Source organism: Bos indicus, chromosome 9, assembly GCF_029378745.1.
Source record: "Bos indicus isolate NIAB-ARS_2022 breed Sahiwal x Tharparkar chromosome 9, NIAB-ARS_B.indTharparkar_mat_pri_1.0, whole genome shotgun sequence".
Taxonomy (NCBI): domain Eukaryota; kingdom Metazoa; phylum Chordata; class Mammalia; order Artiodactyla; family Bovidae; genus Bos; species Bos indicus.
In genome coordinates this window covers 8,367,841-8,388,725 of record NC_091768.1, presented here as the reverse complement: position 1 = coordinate 8,388,725, position 20,885 = coordinate 8,367,841, and the positions used below count along the sequence as shown (strand labels likewise).

At 39.4% G+C, this 20,885-nt stretch overlaps 1 protein-coding gene across 4 annotated transcripts in view; it reads right to left on the bottom strand.

The window, feature by feature from the left end:
* The window catches only part of ADGRB3 (adhesion G protein-coupled receptor B3), an 894,978-nt gene that overhangs the window by 20,418 nt on the left and 853,675 nt on the right, over nucleotides 1–20,885 (bottom strand). For all 4 annotated transcript variants that reach the window (XM_070795670.1, XM_070795669.1, XM_070795668.1 and 1 more), the window contains 3 exons: nucleotides 15,932–16,027; nucleotides 14,123–14,162; nucleotides 8,375–9,018 (listed from right to left, as the gene is read on the bottom strand). In XM_070795670.1, the coding sequence (XP_070651771.1) occupies nucleotides 8,375–9,018; nucleotides 14,123–14,162; nucleotides 15,932–16,027 (780 nt within the window). The remainder of the gene's footprint in view (nucleotides 1–8,374; nucleotides 9,019–14,122; nucleotides 14,163–15,931; nucleotides 16,028–20,885) is intronic.

Genomic DNA, 20,885 nt, shown 5'->3' with positions numbered 1-20,885 from the left:
TGAAATTAAAGAGTTGAAAAAATATGGCAGATTTTTAGAGTCCAAGGGTAATAAAATATGTGTAATACTGACCATGTGTTTCAACCTTTTATAAAGTGCTTTCACATTAGAACATGCTAGCTGGCCTGTAGGTTGGTTAGGAAAGAATTATGCATTTTCCCGGTTTATGAATGAGGAAAACTGAGGACCGGAGGAGTTCAAATAACCCGCCTGCTTCACCAGGGTAGTAATCGTGTGAGCTAGGATTCCCACTCAGCTCTCTGACCGCAAAATCCTGTGTTTTTTCCTCCACTGTTGCCCAGTGACTATCCCATGGTGCAAGGTTCACAGCCAAGATGGTTCATAACCAAGATTCATGTGATAGTTTGCTGACTTTACCTGGAACTCAGCAAGAATAACATTGTAGGATCCAGTCAACCCCAGGATGACAGCAGGAGCCTGAAATGCTTTGCAAGCCTGAAGCAGAATCAAGCATATGAACTGCTACATGTCAATTATATTTTAAAAGAGAAAAAAGTGATAAAATGATTCTAACATGGGCTAGTTTATGAGCCAAGATGCAACAACACAGTGGCAGACTTCACTCCACAATGGGTCTCCCGCTGCAAAATCAATTTTATCCTAAGGAAGTATTTGCATTGGAAAATCTGTGATGGAATGGAAGGACCACAATGTTAACTTCTGTTCTTCACTTCCTCATGATAACACTCACCATCTCTCAGTCTGTTTTGCAGTGTGTGGAAGAATCTTTCAAAGCACTGAAGTCTGTGGAAACTGTGACTGCCTTACATGCTTATTCAAACATACCTCTGAGCTCTCTGAGTGCTACTATAAGGTAGGAAAGTGGTTAGAAATAACCGTTACACGTTTAAAAGATGAGAATCAATAAAGAAAAGTGATCAAGTCAAAACAACTTTTCTGATAAGTTGATAATTGAAGAAATGCTACATATAATTTAAAATAAGTCAGGATGTGGCTGCATGCATACTCAGTCATGTCTTGATTCTTTGCAACCAGATGGCCTGTAGCCTGCCAAACTCCTCTGTCCATGGGATTTTCCAGGCAAGAACACTGGAGTGGGTTCCTATTTCTTACTCCAGGGAATCTTCCCGACCCAGAGATTGAAAAGTCAGGATGGTGCCAACATATTTTATGAAGATAAAAATATCCCTCTCTCTATGGCCCCAAGTTCCCAAATAACTTGATATAATTTATCCTTTTTGCCATAGTAGATGATGTTTCTTCTATGCTCTTTCCTTTTCTTAATTTCCCACTTAGAACTCATCCCAACTTGTATTCTGTCCTCAATATTCCATTAACATTCTTCTTATTGAGGTCTCAGAAGAGATCCATCTGGTCAATTTCCAAGGTTATTTTTCTCTCATCTTACTGGACTCTCAGAAGCTTTTGAGAGTTAATCACTTCCTCATTAAAGCACTCATTTGTCTCAGCTTTTCCATTTATTTTCTTTTCCTCCCTCTTATGTACTGCAGCTCAGCCAAGTCTCCATCGCTGGCTCTTTCTCATCACCCTGCTTTTAAATGTTGAGTTGCATAGTTGTCTTTTTTTCACATATTCTCTTTTGGATGAACTCATCCACTCCCATGGTTTTAAATACCATCTCTTAAGTTGCAAACACCTTATTCCCAGGTCTTCCCATCACAGGAAATGTTGCGTATCTAGTTCGTCGAGTGACGCTCTTTGGCATCACTGTTCATCCGCCAGCAGTGCCATCTGTTCATCATGTGAACACAAAACACATCTTGATCTGCCCAATCTTCTCCACCTCTGCTTCTCCTCCATAGTCAAAGGCATCCTTATCTCTCATCTGGATGACCTCAGTGGTCTCCTAACTGTCCTCCAATTTTCTGTTCTACACCTTCTCCCATTGCCACTGGATCCTAATCCTCTCTTCCACACTATCAAAGTGATGGATGAATGGATGGAGAAATGACCATGAGAAATGCTTATCTGTCTCATTTGCTTCTCTTCTTTTACAAGGCTCTAAAAAGTCTCATCTCTTCTTCCTACTCCAACTCTATAAGAAGCGTGCCCCTCACTTCACAAGTCTTCTAACCCTATGGGATTTCTTTGGAGGGAATTATGCTGAAGCTGAAACTCCAGTACTTTGGCCACCTCATGCGAAGAGCTGACTCATTGGAAAAGACTCTGATGCTGGGAGGGATTGGGGGCAGGCAGAGAAGGGGACGACAGAGGATGAGATGGCTGGATGGCATCACTGACTCGATGGACGTGAGTCTGAGTGAACTCCGGGAGTTGGTGATGGACAGGGAGGCCTGGTGTGCTGCGATTCATGGGGTTGCAAAGAGTCAGACACGACTGAGCGACTGAACTGAACTTAACCCTATGAGAACATTCCAAGCTCTTTCCTACCTCAGAGCCTCTTCACTTGCAGTTTCTTTTTCTTGAAACATCACCTGATCCCTTAGCACCTCACAAACCATGTTCCTTCTTAACTTCACTTTTCAATGGAGGTTTGGAAGTCTTCTCAGTTCTCCTCATCTAAAGAAGCCTCTCTCTCACACATTCCACAGTTATTGCCCAGCACAACACACTTTCAGATTATTCATTTGTTAACAGTTCACCTTCTATCTCTTCCATAGGGTTTATTCACCAAAGGGGCAGGATCCACATCTGTTTTGACCACTTTTATATCTCAAGCACCTTAGCCTAGAGCCTGGCACAGTAGTAGACATTCACAAAATTAGCTGAAAGATTGAAGGAGCTACACTATGGAAGCCAAACAAATTCAAAACAATGTGACTTGTTTTTCTGGTTTTATTTTTCCCAGGAAGACTCCAGGAGAATTTGTATAAGCAGGTGGACTATATACACAAAGAAAACCATTTTGAATAGATCAGCTGACAGCCAAGTGGATCAAGACCATTTAGAGGAATGCAGGCCTATCACTAATAGAAGGAAATATTCTTTAGGATGAACTCTGAGTAAGAAAATGCCCACCAATATGGGGCTACTCAGGGGAATAGGATGTGCACAGAGGTGTCTCTGCACAGTGAAGTCTTGTAGAATGATAAATAATTTCTCAAAGGGAATACTTCATTGTCTGTGTCTTTGCAGATTAAGCTGGACAAGATCCTAGAAGATTCACAGTGAGGAATAAATTCCATGGACTAATAAATGCCAATATGACTGCCATTAAAAGTTTCCATTACAGACTGAGCAATGAACTCACTCAAGTGAGAAAGCTTTGATGTCATATCCATTCAAAATATCTGAGTAAATGAAACTTGAGAATCATCCATTTTGAAAGATGACTTATTAGAGCTAATTTTGCTTGCCTAATTTTGTGTGCCTGCATAAAAGACAAAATCCCCTAACCCAGCAGCAAAAACAAAACACTGAAGGAAAAGGCTTTCTTTCACCACAGCTACATGAGGGAAAAAAGTTTACATAATAAAAAGATGCTTCTGCCCAATGGTCAGTTCTATAATTGTTTCTGTTAGTGACGGAGTCTCTAGTTCCCAAGCATGGCCATAATACTTTGTCTAATATCTTGAATATTGACTTAATTATAGCAATCAAGTTTCTGCAGCAATATTCAAGGTATAATGGTAATCAAATAATAATCACACCACCTTACATCTAAAGTGCTCTTTACAATTTTCAAAGGATTTTTCACACACATTATCCAATTTGATGTTCACCACAGCCATAAGGGAGGCACCTGTGATGTGACATTATAGCTAAAATGTTTTACCTTTCAAAGCCATTATATTGAGATCTCCAGAATTCATGTCCAGAGGAAAATTGGCATATAAAAAGTTAGCACAGAATGCTGTCCCTTTTTATGCACTTAGAAACAGAGAGAGATTTGGCTGAGCGTGTTTTGAGATACATCGTTAAATTTATACCTGAATACTCAGAAAACCTGGAGCAGCAAAACTTTGTTTAAAACAGCAATTGTGCGATTGACTATCTAATTCTGTTTAGTTACAAGAAAAGCTTAGGCCAGATATGTCAGGAGAATAAGAGAAACCACTTAAGTGCTGACACTGGAGCAAAGCGTTTCACAGGAATCCAAGTGATGGAGGAGCCGAGAAGCCACATAAGGGGCCACAGAGGAACGCAGGGATTCACAGGAGAAGAAGCTAGTGCTCCCCTCCCACAGGGACAGACAAGGGAGATGGCACAGCGACCTGACCCCGGGGGCTGAGGCATCTAGCCAAGGCTGGAGGCACCACAGAACTGCAGATAAAGACGCAGGTGCTGCCCAAAGCAGAGCGAGGAGAAACACCTTGGCTTCCCTGTTCTGACCAGCCTCCAGCCTCACAGTTTCCTCGTGGCCAGCCCTCTCACCTAGCCAGAAGCCTGCATCAACCCCCAAGAGACCCAGGGGCACGGGGGTCTCTTGACTTGGAGCCACATCCAAGTTGAGAAGACTTTTGAGTGAGGAAATATGTCCTATTTAGATATACCAGCTACCAGACACAGAGTAAAGAGTGGTGTGGCCATGAGTCCCAACAAATACTGACCTATCTTCTTATACAGATATATCTATAATTAAAAAAAATAAATAAGTGGAACCACAGCCCAAGGTTTAAACTATATCTCACAGTCCTCAGTGGCTTGAGAACGCAGATCCTCCTTTTCCCTCACTTGCTTCACAGGGTCTTGTAGTTGTCTATTACACACCATTCACTCGACACATTTTGTTCCTTAACTGAAAGGAAAGGACTTAAATCCTAATAACAACCTCATCTTTCTTAGCTTTAAGGAAAGCAACTAGATGATATCCAGGCCTGAAGCCATCATGAGAAATTCTACCATGGGCATATTGCAATGAATCCATAATTGTGGAAATCTAAAAATTTTCAGACTTGCTTAACAAGTCCGTTCTGGGAATGGATACAGTTTGGAAAATGGCAGCTAACATATTTCGTGAAAGAAAGAAACCAGAGAGTATTAAGAGGGGAGAGAAGTTGGATGTACTTTTATGCCAAAAACAAAAGAGAACGAAAAAACACAACTTGATGCATTTATGAAACTTTCTACTCGGAATAATCGGGGGTTAGCTGCACAGGCTCCCCCGGAGGTCGGAGCCTGTTCTGCGGGCACAGTCTTGGGGTTGGGGAGCCGCCCTCTCGCTTTGGTGCCTCCTGCTTACTTGAATAAACACTTCCACCCACTCTTTGGCTTTGTTTTCTCTCCTTTGCCTCTTGCTGTTCCTCGCCTGCACTTTTCCTCAGCAACACTGTATTCTGTGCAGCACTGGCAGCTTCCACCCTCTTCTTTCTTCCCCCCACCACTTCCCACCTCGGCAAATTGCGAACACCCACTCCTCTGGAGGCGACTTTCTGAATCACTGTGAACATCTTTTCATGACACCCTTGAGAAGCTCTGGTGGCATCTGGCTGTCCTCTGCTGCCCCAGCTTCCTGGGCAAGAGGCCCCTGCGGCTGGGCCCTCCTTTCTCACTCCAGGAAGACTCAGACTGCGCCAGGGCCTCATGTCAGCCAGAGGGCCGCTCCCTTCTGTCTTCCTATGCTCAAGATATCAGGTCTTGCTCAGGTCAGACTTGTCAAGGTCTCAAGACACCTCCTGGCTACTGCTGCTCCCCACGCTCCATGTTGATGCTCTAGGCATCTTTCCGCTTCTCCTCTAGTGTCAGAATATCATCTTCCCTGATGGTTGGCTACAGACATTGTGGCAGTTAACCACTCACTCTGCCCACAGAGGAAGTCACACCAGACTGGACCTTCACGGCCATAGTCCTGCTCCCAAACTTGGCTAGCTGTACACATCTACGCTTCATCCATTCCATGTCATTATTCCATATGACCAAGTGTCTGACCTGGGTTAAATGAACTTTATAAAGTGATTCTCATGTTAACATTCAGGCACATGACTGTCTCTTTGAGTCAGTGTAAAATTGGTGAGGATAGAAAGATTCAGGTCCTATACTCTCTGTGCACTTGCATGGTAACCTTGAACAAATGACTTTACTTCAAGGATTAGAAAAACTTATGCATTGTACAGAGGTGTTGTGAAGATTAATTAATTCATATTTTAAGGTGATTTGATGATCAGCTAATGAAAGATGCTATATAAATGCTAATTTTATTATTCATTCCCACATCTATATATTCAGCTGCCTCCTAAAATGGTCACCCTAAGCAATTACTCACTATTAAACTCTTTGAAAGAATGAAAATGAAAAACTGAATTTTCATTCTGAATCCTGAATTTTCTTCCTTTTCAAGATGTGAGCCTTGTGATTTCTAAGTCATTTAAATGCAGAGCTTTTGGCTGAATCATACTTATACATGATGCTTATATTTAATACAGAGATTTGGAAAAATTACCATGGAACAAAGCAGCACTTGGAAATCCAGTCTATTGTTCAAGCATACACAATCTATACAATATCAAACCCAGAAAGGTTTTTAGACATAAAACATTTTTAGAACAAGCAAAATATTGTAATGTTTCCATTCTAATCCCTCTAGCACATTTTAAAGAGTCATTCTATGTAGAAAAACCTCATATGGTCATTATGATTATTTATGGTATTATGTTCTTATATTCATAATCACTGAAATTCTTTGAGAAACTTTTCTGACTTTGAATAAATGTTATGTAGTTTGTGTTTACGTGGTCATTATTGTCATAGACCTGCGACTGTCGGGGATATGCAAGTTCGAGACAGACACAGTAGCCCTTCTGCTAGTTCAGAATGATGGCCTGTTTTTGTCTTGAGGGAGCTCCAGCCACTCAGGACTCAACTTGGACTCACTGCCCCTATGCCTATGGTTCCAAGGAATGATTTTCCTCAGAAACTGTCTTTTGTTTAACACTGATTTAGAATTTAGGGATTTATCCTAGATCTTGTCTGCATGCCTATTTTGGTCTAGAATTCCCTCAACTCAATTGGGAAGAACCTCAAAATTATACCACACAAGTTACTATAAACTTTCAGGATCTGTCTTCATCTTGACATAGTACAAGGCACAGCTTTGTGGGGAGAAGGGAGGGGTAATTTGCTCTGGGCACTTTTGAACACTAGAACCTAAGATTATCAGCAAACATCTGATAGAAAGAGCAGGCAACCAATTATAACGTATTGTGAGATAATCTGTTATGTTAAAACAATTGGAAATGCATATAAAATAAGGCATGTATTGCACTGTATACTGAACATATGCAATATATCAGTAATGTTGTTGTTGTTTAGTTGCTAAGTCATAACCAACTCCTTTGTGACACTGTGGACTGCAGCCCACCAGACTCCTCTGTTCGTGGCAAGAATACAGGAGTGGGTTGCCATTTCCTTCTCCAGGAGATCTTTCTGACCCAAGGAATAAACTTATGTCTCCTGCACTGCAGGTGTATTCTTTACCACTGAGCCACCAGGGAAGCCCATATCAATAGTGGGTTTATAGAAAAATTTTAAGGTAAAGAATATAAAAGTCACATACAAAATAGCAACAGGGTGTCTATCAAAGACTATTATACATGAGTTGTCTTATTTGACTTAGATATTACTTGATTAATTGTTATAAAATATGAGCAATATTGATACCTGTTGACTACTCTTTGCATCACTTTGTGGGTAAGAAAGAAGCTGAGGGGAGCTTGCTTTATTGCAAAAATCATGTGGTTGGACCTCAGGGTCCTGTCTCTTGGCCTGCTTAATTTATATGCCTCCCAAGAGTTCACAATTTAAGACCAAAACATTTAGTGGTCATAATTCTTCAAGAGCTAAAAGCAATATACTTATTCTGAAAGATATCAATCTATGGTAATCATACGTTTATAATAATCAGTGTAATGGTAGACCTCATTGAGACATTTCAATTTTGTTATTTCAAGAGCTGCCCTCAAACAAAAAGTCCAGACCTTGGTTAAAGTCTTCAATGTCATCCAGAAACTACTTTAACCATCAAAAACCTCTGGTACCTGAGAAACGTCAGGAGGATCTTCTGTTTGTTCAGGAATGCTCTTATTGGTTCCCATTATGACAAAATTATTACATATAAGTATCTTTTTAAAATAAAGAGGGTTTCTTTAAAAAAATATAGTCTTGAGAAAGGGGATTCTGATGCTCTACTGGAAAAACACAGAATTTTAATCCCAACATAGCAATATAAACACGCAAAAGCTAAAGCTAAGGGTGTTGCACTTCTCCCCAGTGCAGTGCCCCGTGACTCAGTTTATCTAGCTATCTATATCTCTCATCTATCAGTCAGTCTATCTACCAGTCTCTCTATTGCTCTATCAATCTATTTATTGATCTGTCCACTTATTTATCTATCAGTCTATGAATCTATCAGTCAGACTGTCTATCAGCCTATCTGTCTTTCAAATATTAAGGGAAGACTTGGTCCATTGCTTACTTCTAAAGAACTCATCGATATCGTTGATCCAGTTTCACTTCTTGATAATCCTGCATTTTCATCCAACTCAGAGGCCATGAAGTTCTTCACAGCTGTGCGAGGCTCAAAGGGCAAATTCTGCATATGTTCCTGGGGTGCGAGATGTTGCTCTAAGTTCATATTGAACTGGTCCATGACAGGAGGATTCATGTTGAATTCAGGATTCACTTTGTAGTGCAATAACCTTTCGTGGGGCAGGGTTTCCATGCCGATATTCATTTTGCTTTCTTCTTTCATTGATGGCTGGGTATTTACAGAACTTCTGGGCATCACAATATAGTCACTCTCCATCATTCTCTCTTGAGGATGGACGATGTCCATATCCGCCCCTCTCAAATTATCATCCGTACATAAGTACACAGTTCTCCGCAATTCACTGTTCTCTTTTTTCAAACATTGATTGCCTAGCTCATTCATACCCATGGGCATGTGTAGACCTGTGGGCTGCTGAATAATGACTTTGGAAATGACGTTTCCAGGCAATGTTGAATAGCTAAGTGCTTCAGTGTTTGTTCCTTTTTCTTCTTCATCATCATTCAGAGAAATCCTGGAAAGGGTGCCTGTTATTGTTGCTGCTCGGCAGGGACCAATATCCTTATGAAGAACTGTGAATCAGAACATAAAAGCAATAAAAGAAAGTTAATGCATGCTTATCGTTTATTACTATATTCTGTTGTTCCTCGTTTTACTAAACATTTTCCTTAATAAAATAAAAATTATCAAAAATTACATTTCTATTTTTTGTACCTGGTCCAGATAACTGAATCTTTCTATATTGATTCTGATATGCTCTGATTCTGATATGATAGATCTCAGGTGGCTAAAGCATATCTGAAAACTGATAAAAAGATTTGCAAAAATCTCAGTGCCCTAACCTTAAATAACTCTGCCTTACTTTCACAGGAAAGGAAGGTTCCCTGAGAAATTTTCTCCATCAGTGTACTGCAAAGGGCTTTATAAAATTATGAATATATTCACAAGAGTTTGACTTTTTCTTAAAGGGTTCCCCTCTGCAGTATTCTACAAGTTCTACTCATTAAAATACTTCTTGAAAGAGGTAATCAATGAGAATTTCATCCCACTGTGTCAGAAATACCTTCAAAATTTATGCATGTTGAAAACTAAGGAGTATTTATCTATGAAGTCCATATGGTCAAGTAGATACAGGGTTCAAGTGTATTTATCATTTTCAGTCCCATGAAAAGCAAGGTCTTTTCTTTTTACAAGATCAATTCATCCATATGCTCCAATGCTCATGAGCGGGTATTAAAAGTGCCAACTGACTTTAAGCAGAAAAAACTGTATGAGTCTCTAAAACTTCCAGTTTAAGACTGTGAAATACTGGCTTAGAAAAGTTAAAAATGCACAATAGCTTGTAGCAAGAAAGAGAACAAAATGAAAACATAAACCACATCAAAGAAAAAACCATCAACAGAGTAGTTCAGAATTATTTATTAAAATATATTTTAGTTTTTCTTTTCTGCCTCTCTATAAAGAAGGAAGCCATACTTTATGTGTCATGGAGGCAGAATGACTTGAAGCCTGCTTAGTTGTGAACAGCTATCAGTTTCAAAGTCTAAGAGAATGACATTCTGAAGAAATATTCTTGGTAATGGTCGTGTTGAAAACAGACAGACCAGCACTGTGTGCACATTGGTTCAACAGGGGCTCCCAGCGCTGCCTTATCAACGGGCAGAGCCCTTTTCACTGATTGCTTTGCTAGGCATGGAGAAGGCAATGGCACCCCACTCCAGTACTCTTGCCTGGAAAATCCCATGGACGGAGGAGCCTGGTGGGCTGCAGTCCATGGGGTCGCTAGGAGTCGGACACGACTAAGCGACTCACTTTGACTTTTCACTTTCATGCATTGGAGAAGGAAATGGCAACCCACTCCAGTGTTCTTGCCTGGAGAATCCCATGGACAGAGGAGCCTGGTGGGCTGCCGTCTATGGGGTCACACAGAGTCGGACACGGCTGAAGCGACATAGCAGCAACTAAAGTATTTGGTTTATTATCTCCTTGTGAGAAGTCTCAGACATATTCAGGGTTACCCATCATTATCAAGTTTTCAAATAGCATCTTAATTATTATGCATTAAAGCAAGGGTTGAAAATAGAAAATTATGAATGTCTTTCCCTATTACAAAGAAGAGACGCTTTCAAATTATTTCAAGACAGGTATCATTCACGTAATATCTCTTATCTTAGAGTTACTGTATTTAATTTTGCACTAGGTTTCTCTTTCTTTTTATATATTAAAGATGTTATTCAATTATAGTCCAATAAAAGTTTTTTTAAAAGAGCAGAAAAAAGCAAAAAACCAAACAAAGATGTTAAATCTACTCTACATTGCATATTTTTAGTAACCCATAATTTGGTGTGACTTTTTAAATTTAACTATTCTATTTAAGAATTAGGATAATTCCATTAAAAAATTATTTCTCAACATCTTAATGTAATGAATTGGGATTGTCAGGAGCAATTTACATAAAAATATTCAGAGATAAACTATGTTAAATTAATGCATTTAGTAATATTCCAAAAAGTAGCCCTTAAAATAATTCCAAATTCTGGCAAGAATCTTTAAATCTTAAACTGTAAGCAAATATTAATCCAAAATTTATAGCAATATAATTTAAAGGCTAGTTATGGGGACCTATTATATTTTATTAAGTACATATAGATAAGTTTTTACTTTTGTGATATATCATAAACTACAATTAAATCTTGGTACTGGATATTGATTGCATAATCTGCATTTCCCTGGTGTCTCAGTAAAGAATCTGCCTGCAGTCAAGGATACCCAGGTTCAATCCCTGGGTCAGGAAGATCTCCTGGAAAAGGAAATGGCAATCCACTCCAGTATTCCTGCCTAGGAAATCCCATGGACAGAGGAGCCAGGTGGGCTACACTCCATGGGGTCACAAAGAGTTGGACACAACTGAGTGACTAACACTTTCAATTTCAATCTGCATTTGTATAACATATATTTAGTTTGTATAAATATAATTTGTAGTTATAGTAGCACACTTTTATCAGTGCAGTGATACAGCCATCTTTACTGAAAATTTGTATATCAAATATTTGGGGAAATACAATTCATCTTATGAAGCAGTGTTGACTCTATATGAGAAATGTAACTATTCCTTTGACATGCTCAAAATGTAGATATCCAAATTCTGAACACACAACATAAACAAATTGACACCACCTACACATACAGACACGATGTTGAAGTGATGAGACTTTTGAGAGAAATAAATCAAGTAGTGAAAGGCAAAATGCAAACAAAACCAAAACAAAGCAAAAAGCACTTGAATATTTTGCATAATCAGATACGTGCCACTCTTTGGGAAAGGAAATTTCAACAAAACTTGGAGAAAGATTACTCAGAGACCAGGAATTGAGGCTTTGACACTGAATATACAATGTGGAAGGAAATCTTCAGAAAAACACAAGAGCAAGTTCTTGATAAGCTCAGCTAAAAAAGGGCACAGACCGAAAGTGAAAACATTAAAAGATTTTTTTTCTAATAAAATAATGGTACTGGCCTAATATTAAGAATACTAAATCTCTGGATGCAATGAATCTGGGGAAATGCATATTTTAACAAAAGAGAACAAGATGAGTATCATTCCTTTATTTGTAAAGTTTGGAAGAAGACTTATTTAGAAGGCATTCTTATCAAAGTTTCAATGGCCGAACAATTTCAAATGGATAGAATGGTAACTTATAACTAGTAAGATAATAGCAAATAGAGATAAATGCAAAGGCTAGTTTTTCTTTAAGGGAAAAAGAAAAAAAGCAGAACCTTTACATAATCATAGCCTAGGAAATCCCTGACAGCTACTACAAAAAGTCTTGGGATTATTATTTTACCAGCTGCTATGAAATCAGATGTGAATGTACACAACATTAATATAAGGAAAAGAGCCAACTGTGATAAGTGCTGGCTAAAATGGGCACCATACTTAAAATTTGGGTACCATAATTTTAAATGACTGACCCCAGGGGGCACGATGTCTGCCTGGGAGGATGCTGAGCAATGAGTGAAGGAACACAGTTTGCTTAATCTTAAAAAAAAAAAAAAAAAGACCTGGATTGGGCTAAATAGTATTTGCTTTCAAATATCTGGATGAAGGTTATGTGGATATTCACTGTTATTCTCAAAGGTGCCATTAGAACAAATGAACAAAAAATAAAAGAAAGTATATTTTTTCCCAGTATAAAGAGGCATTATTCATCTGCTTTTGGTGGTATTCACAGGCTGTATATTGTCACCCTGCTTATTTAACTTCTATGCAGAGTACATCATGAGAAATGCTGGGCTGGATGAAGCACAAGCTGGAATCAAGATTGCTGGGAGAAATATCAATAACCTCAGATATGCAGATGATGCCCCCTTTATGGCAGAAAGTGAAGAAGAATTAAAGAGCCTCTTGGTGAAAGTGAAAGAGGAAAGTGAAAAAGTTGGCTTAAAGCTCAACATTCAGAAAACTAAGATCATGGCATCTGGTCCCATCACTTCATGGGAAACAGATGGAGAAACAGTGCAAACAGTGTCAGACTTTATTTTTTTGGGCTCCAAAATCACTGCAGATGGTGACTGCAGCCATGAACCAGAAAGATGCTTACTCCTTGGAAGGAAAGTTATGACTGACCTAGACAGCATGTTAAAAAGCAAAGACATTACTTTGCAAACAAAGGTCCATCTAGTCAAAGCTATGGTTTTTCCAGTAGTCATGTATGGATGTGAGAGTTGGACTATATAGAAAGCTGAGGAGTGAAGATTCGATGCTTTTGAACTGTGGTGTTGCAGAAGACTCTTGAGAGTCCCTTGGACAGCAAGGAGATCCAACAAGTCCATTCTAAAGGAAATCAGTCCTGAATGTTCATTGGAAGGACTGATGAAGCTGAAACTCCAGTACTTTGCCCGCCTGATGCGAAGAACTGACTCACTGGAAAGGACCTTGATGCTGGGAAAGATTGAAAGCAGAAGAAGGGGACAACAAAGGATGAGATGGTTGGATGGCATGCATCACTGACTTAAAGGACATGGGTTTGAGTAGGCTCCGGGAATTGGTGATGGACAGAGAGGCCTGGTGTGCTGCAGTCCATGGGGTGGCAAAGAGTCTGACACGACTGAGCGACTGAACTGAACTGACAGGCTGGAGGACAGCTACTGGGGACATGGTCACAGGACCCAGGTCTCTAAGCAGGGCGTGTGCATGCTCTGTCGTGGTCCCCTCTGCAAATACAGCAATAAACCTATAGTACACACACACACACACACACACACACACACACACACACACACACACACACACACAGTGGTGTTTCATCCTTCCTACATGGATGATGAACCTGAGGCACAGAGAGACACCAAACTGACTGGACTTGCACCTGACAACCAGTGAGAGGTGGATAGAAGGCTTCCATCTCCAAGTCAGTGCTTTCCTGTGATCTGTGCTCCCAGTCAACCATTTTCACCTCCTCCCATTCCCCATTCATATTCTCTCTCTCTCATTCCCTCCTCCTCTCCCACATTTGCTATTACAATGATTCCAGGTGACTCAATTTGCTCATCTATAGGAATATATGATGTGTAAACTACAGCACTTTCTTTAAAACAAACAAAAAAAAAACCCCAAAAAACATAAAAGTGATTCAACATCTAATGATTGCATTTTCAAAATTCAAATATTCTTACCTGATCGACAAGCAATGTCTACATCCTTTTCAAAGTCTGTCTGTAACAAGAAATAATAAGACATAGAATCATCATTTAATGAAGAGCTCAAGCTTATACTGACCAGAGTATCTGACGTTAACAAATATCTGACTAGGCAGTACCAGAATATTGTTAATACTTTGTGCAAAGGAATTTTCTCAAGGAATAATCAAATGCTTTCAAGAGTATTTTCTAGCAACCATATGTTGGATAAAATCAGTTGGAAATATGTTGTACAGTTTTAATAAGGCAATATTGTACCTATGGTCCTCTAATACCAGATATGAAAGAACAGAATTTTAAGGCAATTCCTTAATGAAATTAATTAAGGAATTTCAATTCCACAATGAAAATACTAGAATGTGAAATATTGTGAAGATATGTAAATAAATGTCCTTGTTATTTACATTTAAAAAAATTCACTTTGAATATATTGTTAAAAATGTAATATCTTATAATATAGCTTTGTCAAACCCTTAAAATCAAACTAGGGTTTTCTGATGATCCCCTTTTATGCAAATCTGACAAAAGCCTTAGGGTTTACGGATTAAAGTTGAAGATTAAACAATATTAATCTGGCCCAGAGCCTGTTAGAGTTTAGTTCCATCCTCATATTTTCTCCAAACTTTTATTGTAAACACATAGTTGTTGCTGTTCAGTCACTAAGTTGTGTACAATTCTTTGCAACCCCATAAACTTCAGCATGCCAGGCTTCCCTGCTTCACTATCTGCTGGAGTTTGCTCAAACTCATGTCCATTGAGTCAGTGATGCCACCCAACCATCTCATCCTCTGTCACCCTCTTCTCCTTCTGCCCTTAATCATTCCCAGCATCAGGGTCTTTTCCAATGAGTCAGCGCTTCACATCAGGTGGCCAAAATATTGGGGCTTCATCTTCAGCATTAGTCCTTCCAATGAATAATCAGGGTTGATTTTCTTTAGGATTGACTGTCACTATTTGATTAGTTCACTTTTAATGGTGAAATTATAGTAGCCTGTTTTAATCAATATTTAGATTCAAGATATCAGTATTTATCTCTTTATTTTTAAAAAGAAATTACTCTTTCTCCTGCTTTAGTTACTAGCATATCATTTAGGCTATTTTTGTGTTGCCTAATACAAACACATTGATAATAAATCAGGTATATTATGAAGAAAACTCTATTAAGCCTTGCTGTTAATGACATAGCTTAAAGCTCACTTCATTTCTAAAATATATGGAAGTGAGTATGTGTAAAGTATCCCTTATCCGAACAGCAGTCAGAACTCAGGCACAGTGGTTGACCGTTCTGCTGGGAGCATGTTTGCCCTTCCTGCTTTTAGGGTGGTGGTCTTTGTCGTGGGTCTCCCCCCAGGCCAGGTCCCACCCCAGGGATCCTTGTTTCCTTGGTCTGGAGTGCAGCTCCTCTGAGGAGTTTGAAGGGCAGGCAAGGTGAGGACCACGGCAGGTCTGGCTTTCAGGCCAGAACTGCAGGTGCAGCATGTTTTGATCTGTAAACAAACATGATCCTACAGATATACTGCTAACCCTAATTCTGTGTGAGGATGAACATACCCCCCCGGTGTTGCCCAGAAACCCCACACTCAACACACCAGTCTGCCAGTAACACATCCAGGACTCCCACCCAGTCCGGACGCAACCATCATCTGGTATTGAAGCTCCAAGTCTGTGACTGAACTACAGTCCAACTCAAGAGAAATCTGACACTATTTTACTAGTAAGAACAATTGTTTATTCCCTTGAGAAACCATGACTGAATCAACACTCAGAGGGGAAGTTAAAGCTCACCATGATTTGAGCATGCCCGTTGGGAAATGAACTGGAAGAATCAGCATTGATTGGGTCCTGACAGTTTCTCAATCGACATCTAAATGCATCCTGAACCTGTGAAAAAAGGACAAACGTTCATTTTCATCTCTCTTGGTAATTACCAAACACTGTCTATATTGGCAATTGACTGAGAAAACCGTTATTGCTATTTTCATGATCTCACACACATTTTGTTTGCTGTTTTCTATGACCAGAGAATTCATCACTTGCCATCATCATAGACGGAGGTGCTGGGGACTCCTGAGCTGTGCCTATGGCTGTGTCTCGCTCAATACTAATCATTCTTGCCAGAGGGCAGGCTTATTTCCATTGCTACAAACAATATGCCTGTCTTTCAAGGGGGGATTTACTATTTGGTATGGCATCATCTTCATAATGGCTTTAAACACTGTGAAAAATCGAGATGATCTGTTGGCCAAAATTGATTTGGGAGTTTCCTTTTTTTGCCTTATGTAAGACATACTGGGGAGAACCTTTCTTGTCTCCCTTCAAGTACTATATGCCCTGATGTCCAAAACAAACAAACATATAAACAACGACACAAAAAGATAACAAAAATGACTGTTTCTGGTTGAGCGTCATAAAAAAAAAGAAGAAGAAGAAAAGAAAAAGCACTTTAGCAAGACCAGACTTATTTACAACTGGATTCTGAGCAAAGAGCAAACACATCGACAGGAAATGAAGATCGTTAAAGCCGTCATTAAACACCATGTGGGTAAACCTGAATAGATGAAAGCAAACCCACAAATCAACCAACAGCTACTCTGATCCCCTGGCGCCCCCTGGCCAGCCAGTCCTCTAGCTCCTGTGACTCACCAGGTCCCTAACGATGGGTGGGCGTGAGCATAGGCTGAGTCAAGGGCAAGGTCATTTTATGAACATCTGGCTTTTCCAACCTCATACCATTAATATTTCCTCCTTGTTTATTATGATCTGTCTTTTGGGGTTACAAAACAAAGCACAGATGATGTGGCATTCTACTTTCCCGAAGTACATGGTAGAGACCACCCAGGGAAACACATAATGATGTCCAGTTTTGAGAAGCACTGGAATAAAATATCCTATCATGGTTTTGTTTTTGAGATGTGCAGAACTTATCTATTGGCCATGAAAAACTCTAAGCCTATTAAGTTGTTTTCAGCTTCTCTCATCCATTTCATAAATTGTTAGCAGCCTCCTTCCCAAATGGCAAGACTTGGAAAGTGATATGAAGCTTAGTCACCACTGAGCCCTGGCTGAGCTCCATCATGAGAGCTCCACCCACATGGATTTCGCCCCTCAGGTTCTGATCCTGGTGATGCAACCACTGTGGTGTGCTCAGTCACTCAATTGTGTCCAGTTCTCTGTGACCCCCATGGACTGTGGCCCACTAGGCTCCTCTATCCATGGAATTGTCCAGGCAAGAATACCGGAGTGGGTTGCCATTTCTTCCTCCAAGGGATCTTCCCGACCCAGGGATCAAGCCCCTGTCTCTTTGTGTCTCCTGCATTGCCAGGCTGATTCTTTACCACTGTACAACCTGTTCTTCCCAGGTTGTACTTAATACACTGCTTATTTAATACATGCTTACTTAATACATTGCTCTGTGTTATTATGTTATAAGGCTTCCCTAATAGTTCAGTTAGTAAAGACTCTGCCTGCAATGCAGGAAACCCGGGTTTGATTCCTGGGTCAGGAAGATCCCCTGGAGGAAGGCATGGCAACCCACTCCAGTATTCCCACTGGGAGAATGCCATGGACAGAGAAGCCTGGCAGTTTACAGTCCATGGGGTTACAAGAATCAGACACGACTTAGCGATTATATTCTAAGGTGTGTGCTAATCAAATCATTTTGAAAAGCAATCTGAGTCACTGGCAGTACCAGCTATGATTTCATAGGTATGTTTCAAACTTACATCTGCTGCATTGGCAGGTAGATTCTTTACCACTGCCCTATCTGGGAAGCCAATGTAACCACTATAGCTATGAATTAAGAGAGGTGGGGCTGGGCTCCACATCCTCTGACCTCTCTTTCACTCTCTGATTCTAACTTTTCTTTTTTCAACCATTTTTAATTGAAGTACAGTTCATTTACAATGCTGGGTTAGTTTCAGGTGTATTGTGGGGTGATTCAGTTATACATACATATGTGTATACGTGTGTGTTAGTCACTCAGTCGTGTCCGACTCTTTGCGACCCCATGGATAGTAGCCTGAAAGGATTCTCTGCCCAAGGAATTCTGCAGGCAAGAATACTGGAGTGGGTTGACATTTCCTTCTCCAGGGGATACTCCCAATCCAGGAATTGAACCTGGGTCTCTAGTATTGCAGGCAGATTCTTTACTGTCTGAACCACCAGGGAAGCCCATATTTATACATACTTTTTCAGGTTCTTTTCCATTATAGATTATTACAAGATATTGAGTATAGTTCTCTGTGCTATACAGTAGGTCCTTGTTCATCTATTAATATTTTATATATAGTAGTGTGTATATTCTGAGAGGTTTTTTAGGTGGCCCTAGCGGTAAAGAACTGACCTGCCAATGCAGGAGACATAAGAGACACTGGTTTGGTCCCTGCGTTGGGAAGATCCCCTGGAGGAGGGAATGTCAACACACTCCAGTATTCTTGCCTGGGGAATCCTATGGACAGGGGAGCCTGGCGGGCTACAGTCCATAGGATCGCACAGAGTCAGACACGACTGCAGCGGCTTAGCATGCACACATATTCTAATATTTCTAAATCTGGAATTTTCTGGAAAAAAAAGAACAGGGAATTGCCTCACACAACCAGGTGAGGCAATTTCCCAGAGTCTCTTTCAGACACATCAACAGAAGTTTAGGCTCAGTGAGATTTAGCCTGAACGTGTTTTCCTGAAGATCTGGATAAACATTGGGAAATAAATCATCCAGCTTCTCCTTTGAAGGAGACATCATGTGGACAAACTAGACTCTTTAGAAGCAAATACTTCTTAGATTAAGAAGTCATAGCTGTAGGTCACAAAAAGACACAATTAATAATCAAAAAAGATCATTAAACACTAGGGTAATGAGTCTACTGTTAGATGATCTGTGTTTCTGTTTCACAAAAATTTGCATTTGGGGGAGAGCACTAAGAAAGCATATGTTTGTAGAAGAAAAATTCTAAGTACTAATGTCAGAAAAATAGGTACTTGCTAATTTTTTGTTTGTGCCCCAAGGCAACTGTTAAAGAAGAACAGTTTATAAAGGAAGATAAGCAGTATGTTAGAAATGTTGCCTTCCAGGGGCTGGTCACACAAATGTTTTTCAAGTCTGCTTCTAAACACCAGCATATATAAAATATGAAAGTGGCCCCTGGTAAAACAAAAACGTTAATTTAACTCTTCTTCACCAGCTACTCTTAGGTCTTTGAAGTGCAGCTGTCAAAGATATTTTTGTCTGACAATGAAATATGGAAAAGCAACTCCTCTAAATTTCTCTTCAAAATCCACCCTCTGATTGCTTGAAGGAAATATAAAAGAAATCTCTTTTTCATAACACACATACAAAAACTCGATACCTTAAACCACCAAACTTTCAAATATGACAATGGATTAAGGGTATGTCTATCCTGGAGAATGATGTCAGCTGCATGAGTCAGTCAATGCTAGTCACAAGAAATATAGAACAGAAAAGCATAAAAATTCTGCAGTAAATTCAAGGTTATTTTAATGGTCATATATCAATAAATGCCATGATTTAAGTGTTGAATTCTCTGACACTTTTAGTGCCTCTATTCCTTTTAATTCAGAAAGATTGGTAGCAGAAATTCCTCTGATTTAAAAAAAAAATCTTAAGATTGCATTCAGGCAAGCTAGATGAGCTAACCTTAAATATTTATTGAATACTGACAGGGAAGAATTATTAGACTATATCTCACACCACATACTTTTACCACAGAAAAGGATGTTTCAAGCAAGACAGTACTTGGAAGATGCATCTGTAGTTATTTGGAAACATTTTGATAATTAAATGAATATTCTATCAAGTAAGCAAAGAGACTTTTATCTTTGGTGAGTTAATTTAAATTGTTTTTGTGAAGAACAACTAAAAGTTAAAAAAAAAAACAAAAAACAAGTCTCTGAGGACTTTAATTCCAAACAAGGAGAAAGCATAAAAACAAACATAAGACAGAATTCAGATATGACTACTGCATGCTGAAATTAAAGTTTTGTGTCAAAAGTCATATTTATAAGACTGGACAACAATAGTCCTTACGCTTTTCCTGCCTCATGATTAAGATGGAAGAAAAAGAATTGTTAGAAGATTCATATTCACTATTTAAGCAGAGTCCTCCCTCGTGGCTCAGATGGTAGAGAATCCACCTGCCAATGCAGGAGACCCAGGTTTGATCCCTGGGTCGGAAAGATCCCCTGAAGAAGGGAATGGCAACCCACTCCAGTATTCTTGCCTGGAGAATCCCATGGACAGAGCGGGCTTCAGTCCATGGGGTCGCACAGAGTCTGACATGACTGAATGACTTTAACTTCACTTCACTCCTTAAGTTGACTATCTGTGGAAAACAAGTCACTTACTTTAGGTACCAATTTAAAGGTTCTTTTTAGATACTAAAATCATTATACCTCTGAGTTCTTCCAATAACAATCAATTTTTAAACTTATGTAGGACCAGTAAATATAATTCTTAAACAAAACTGTCTAGAATAATTATTTAACACAAATTGTGGCACAGTTAATATCTAGATTTCAAAACGTCTTATTTTTATAATACTCTGCCACAGATATTTCACCTTAATTGACAGCCAGACAGAGGGTTAAAAAGCATCAGTGGTGTAGCAAAGAAGAGATATGTGAATAGCCTTGGAATATTTAGGAGACTTTACAGAAAGCTGACATCATGTTGTGAAATAAAAAAAGAAGTGTCAAGAAACATCTTCAAATATATAGTGAGGTG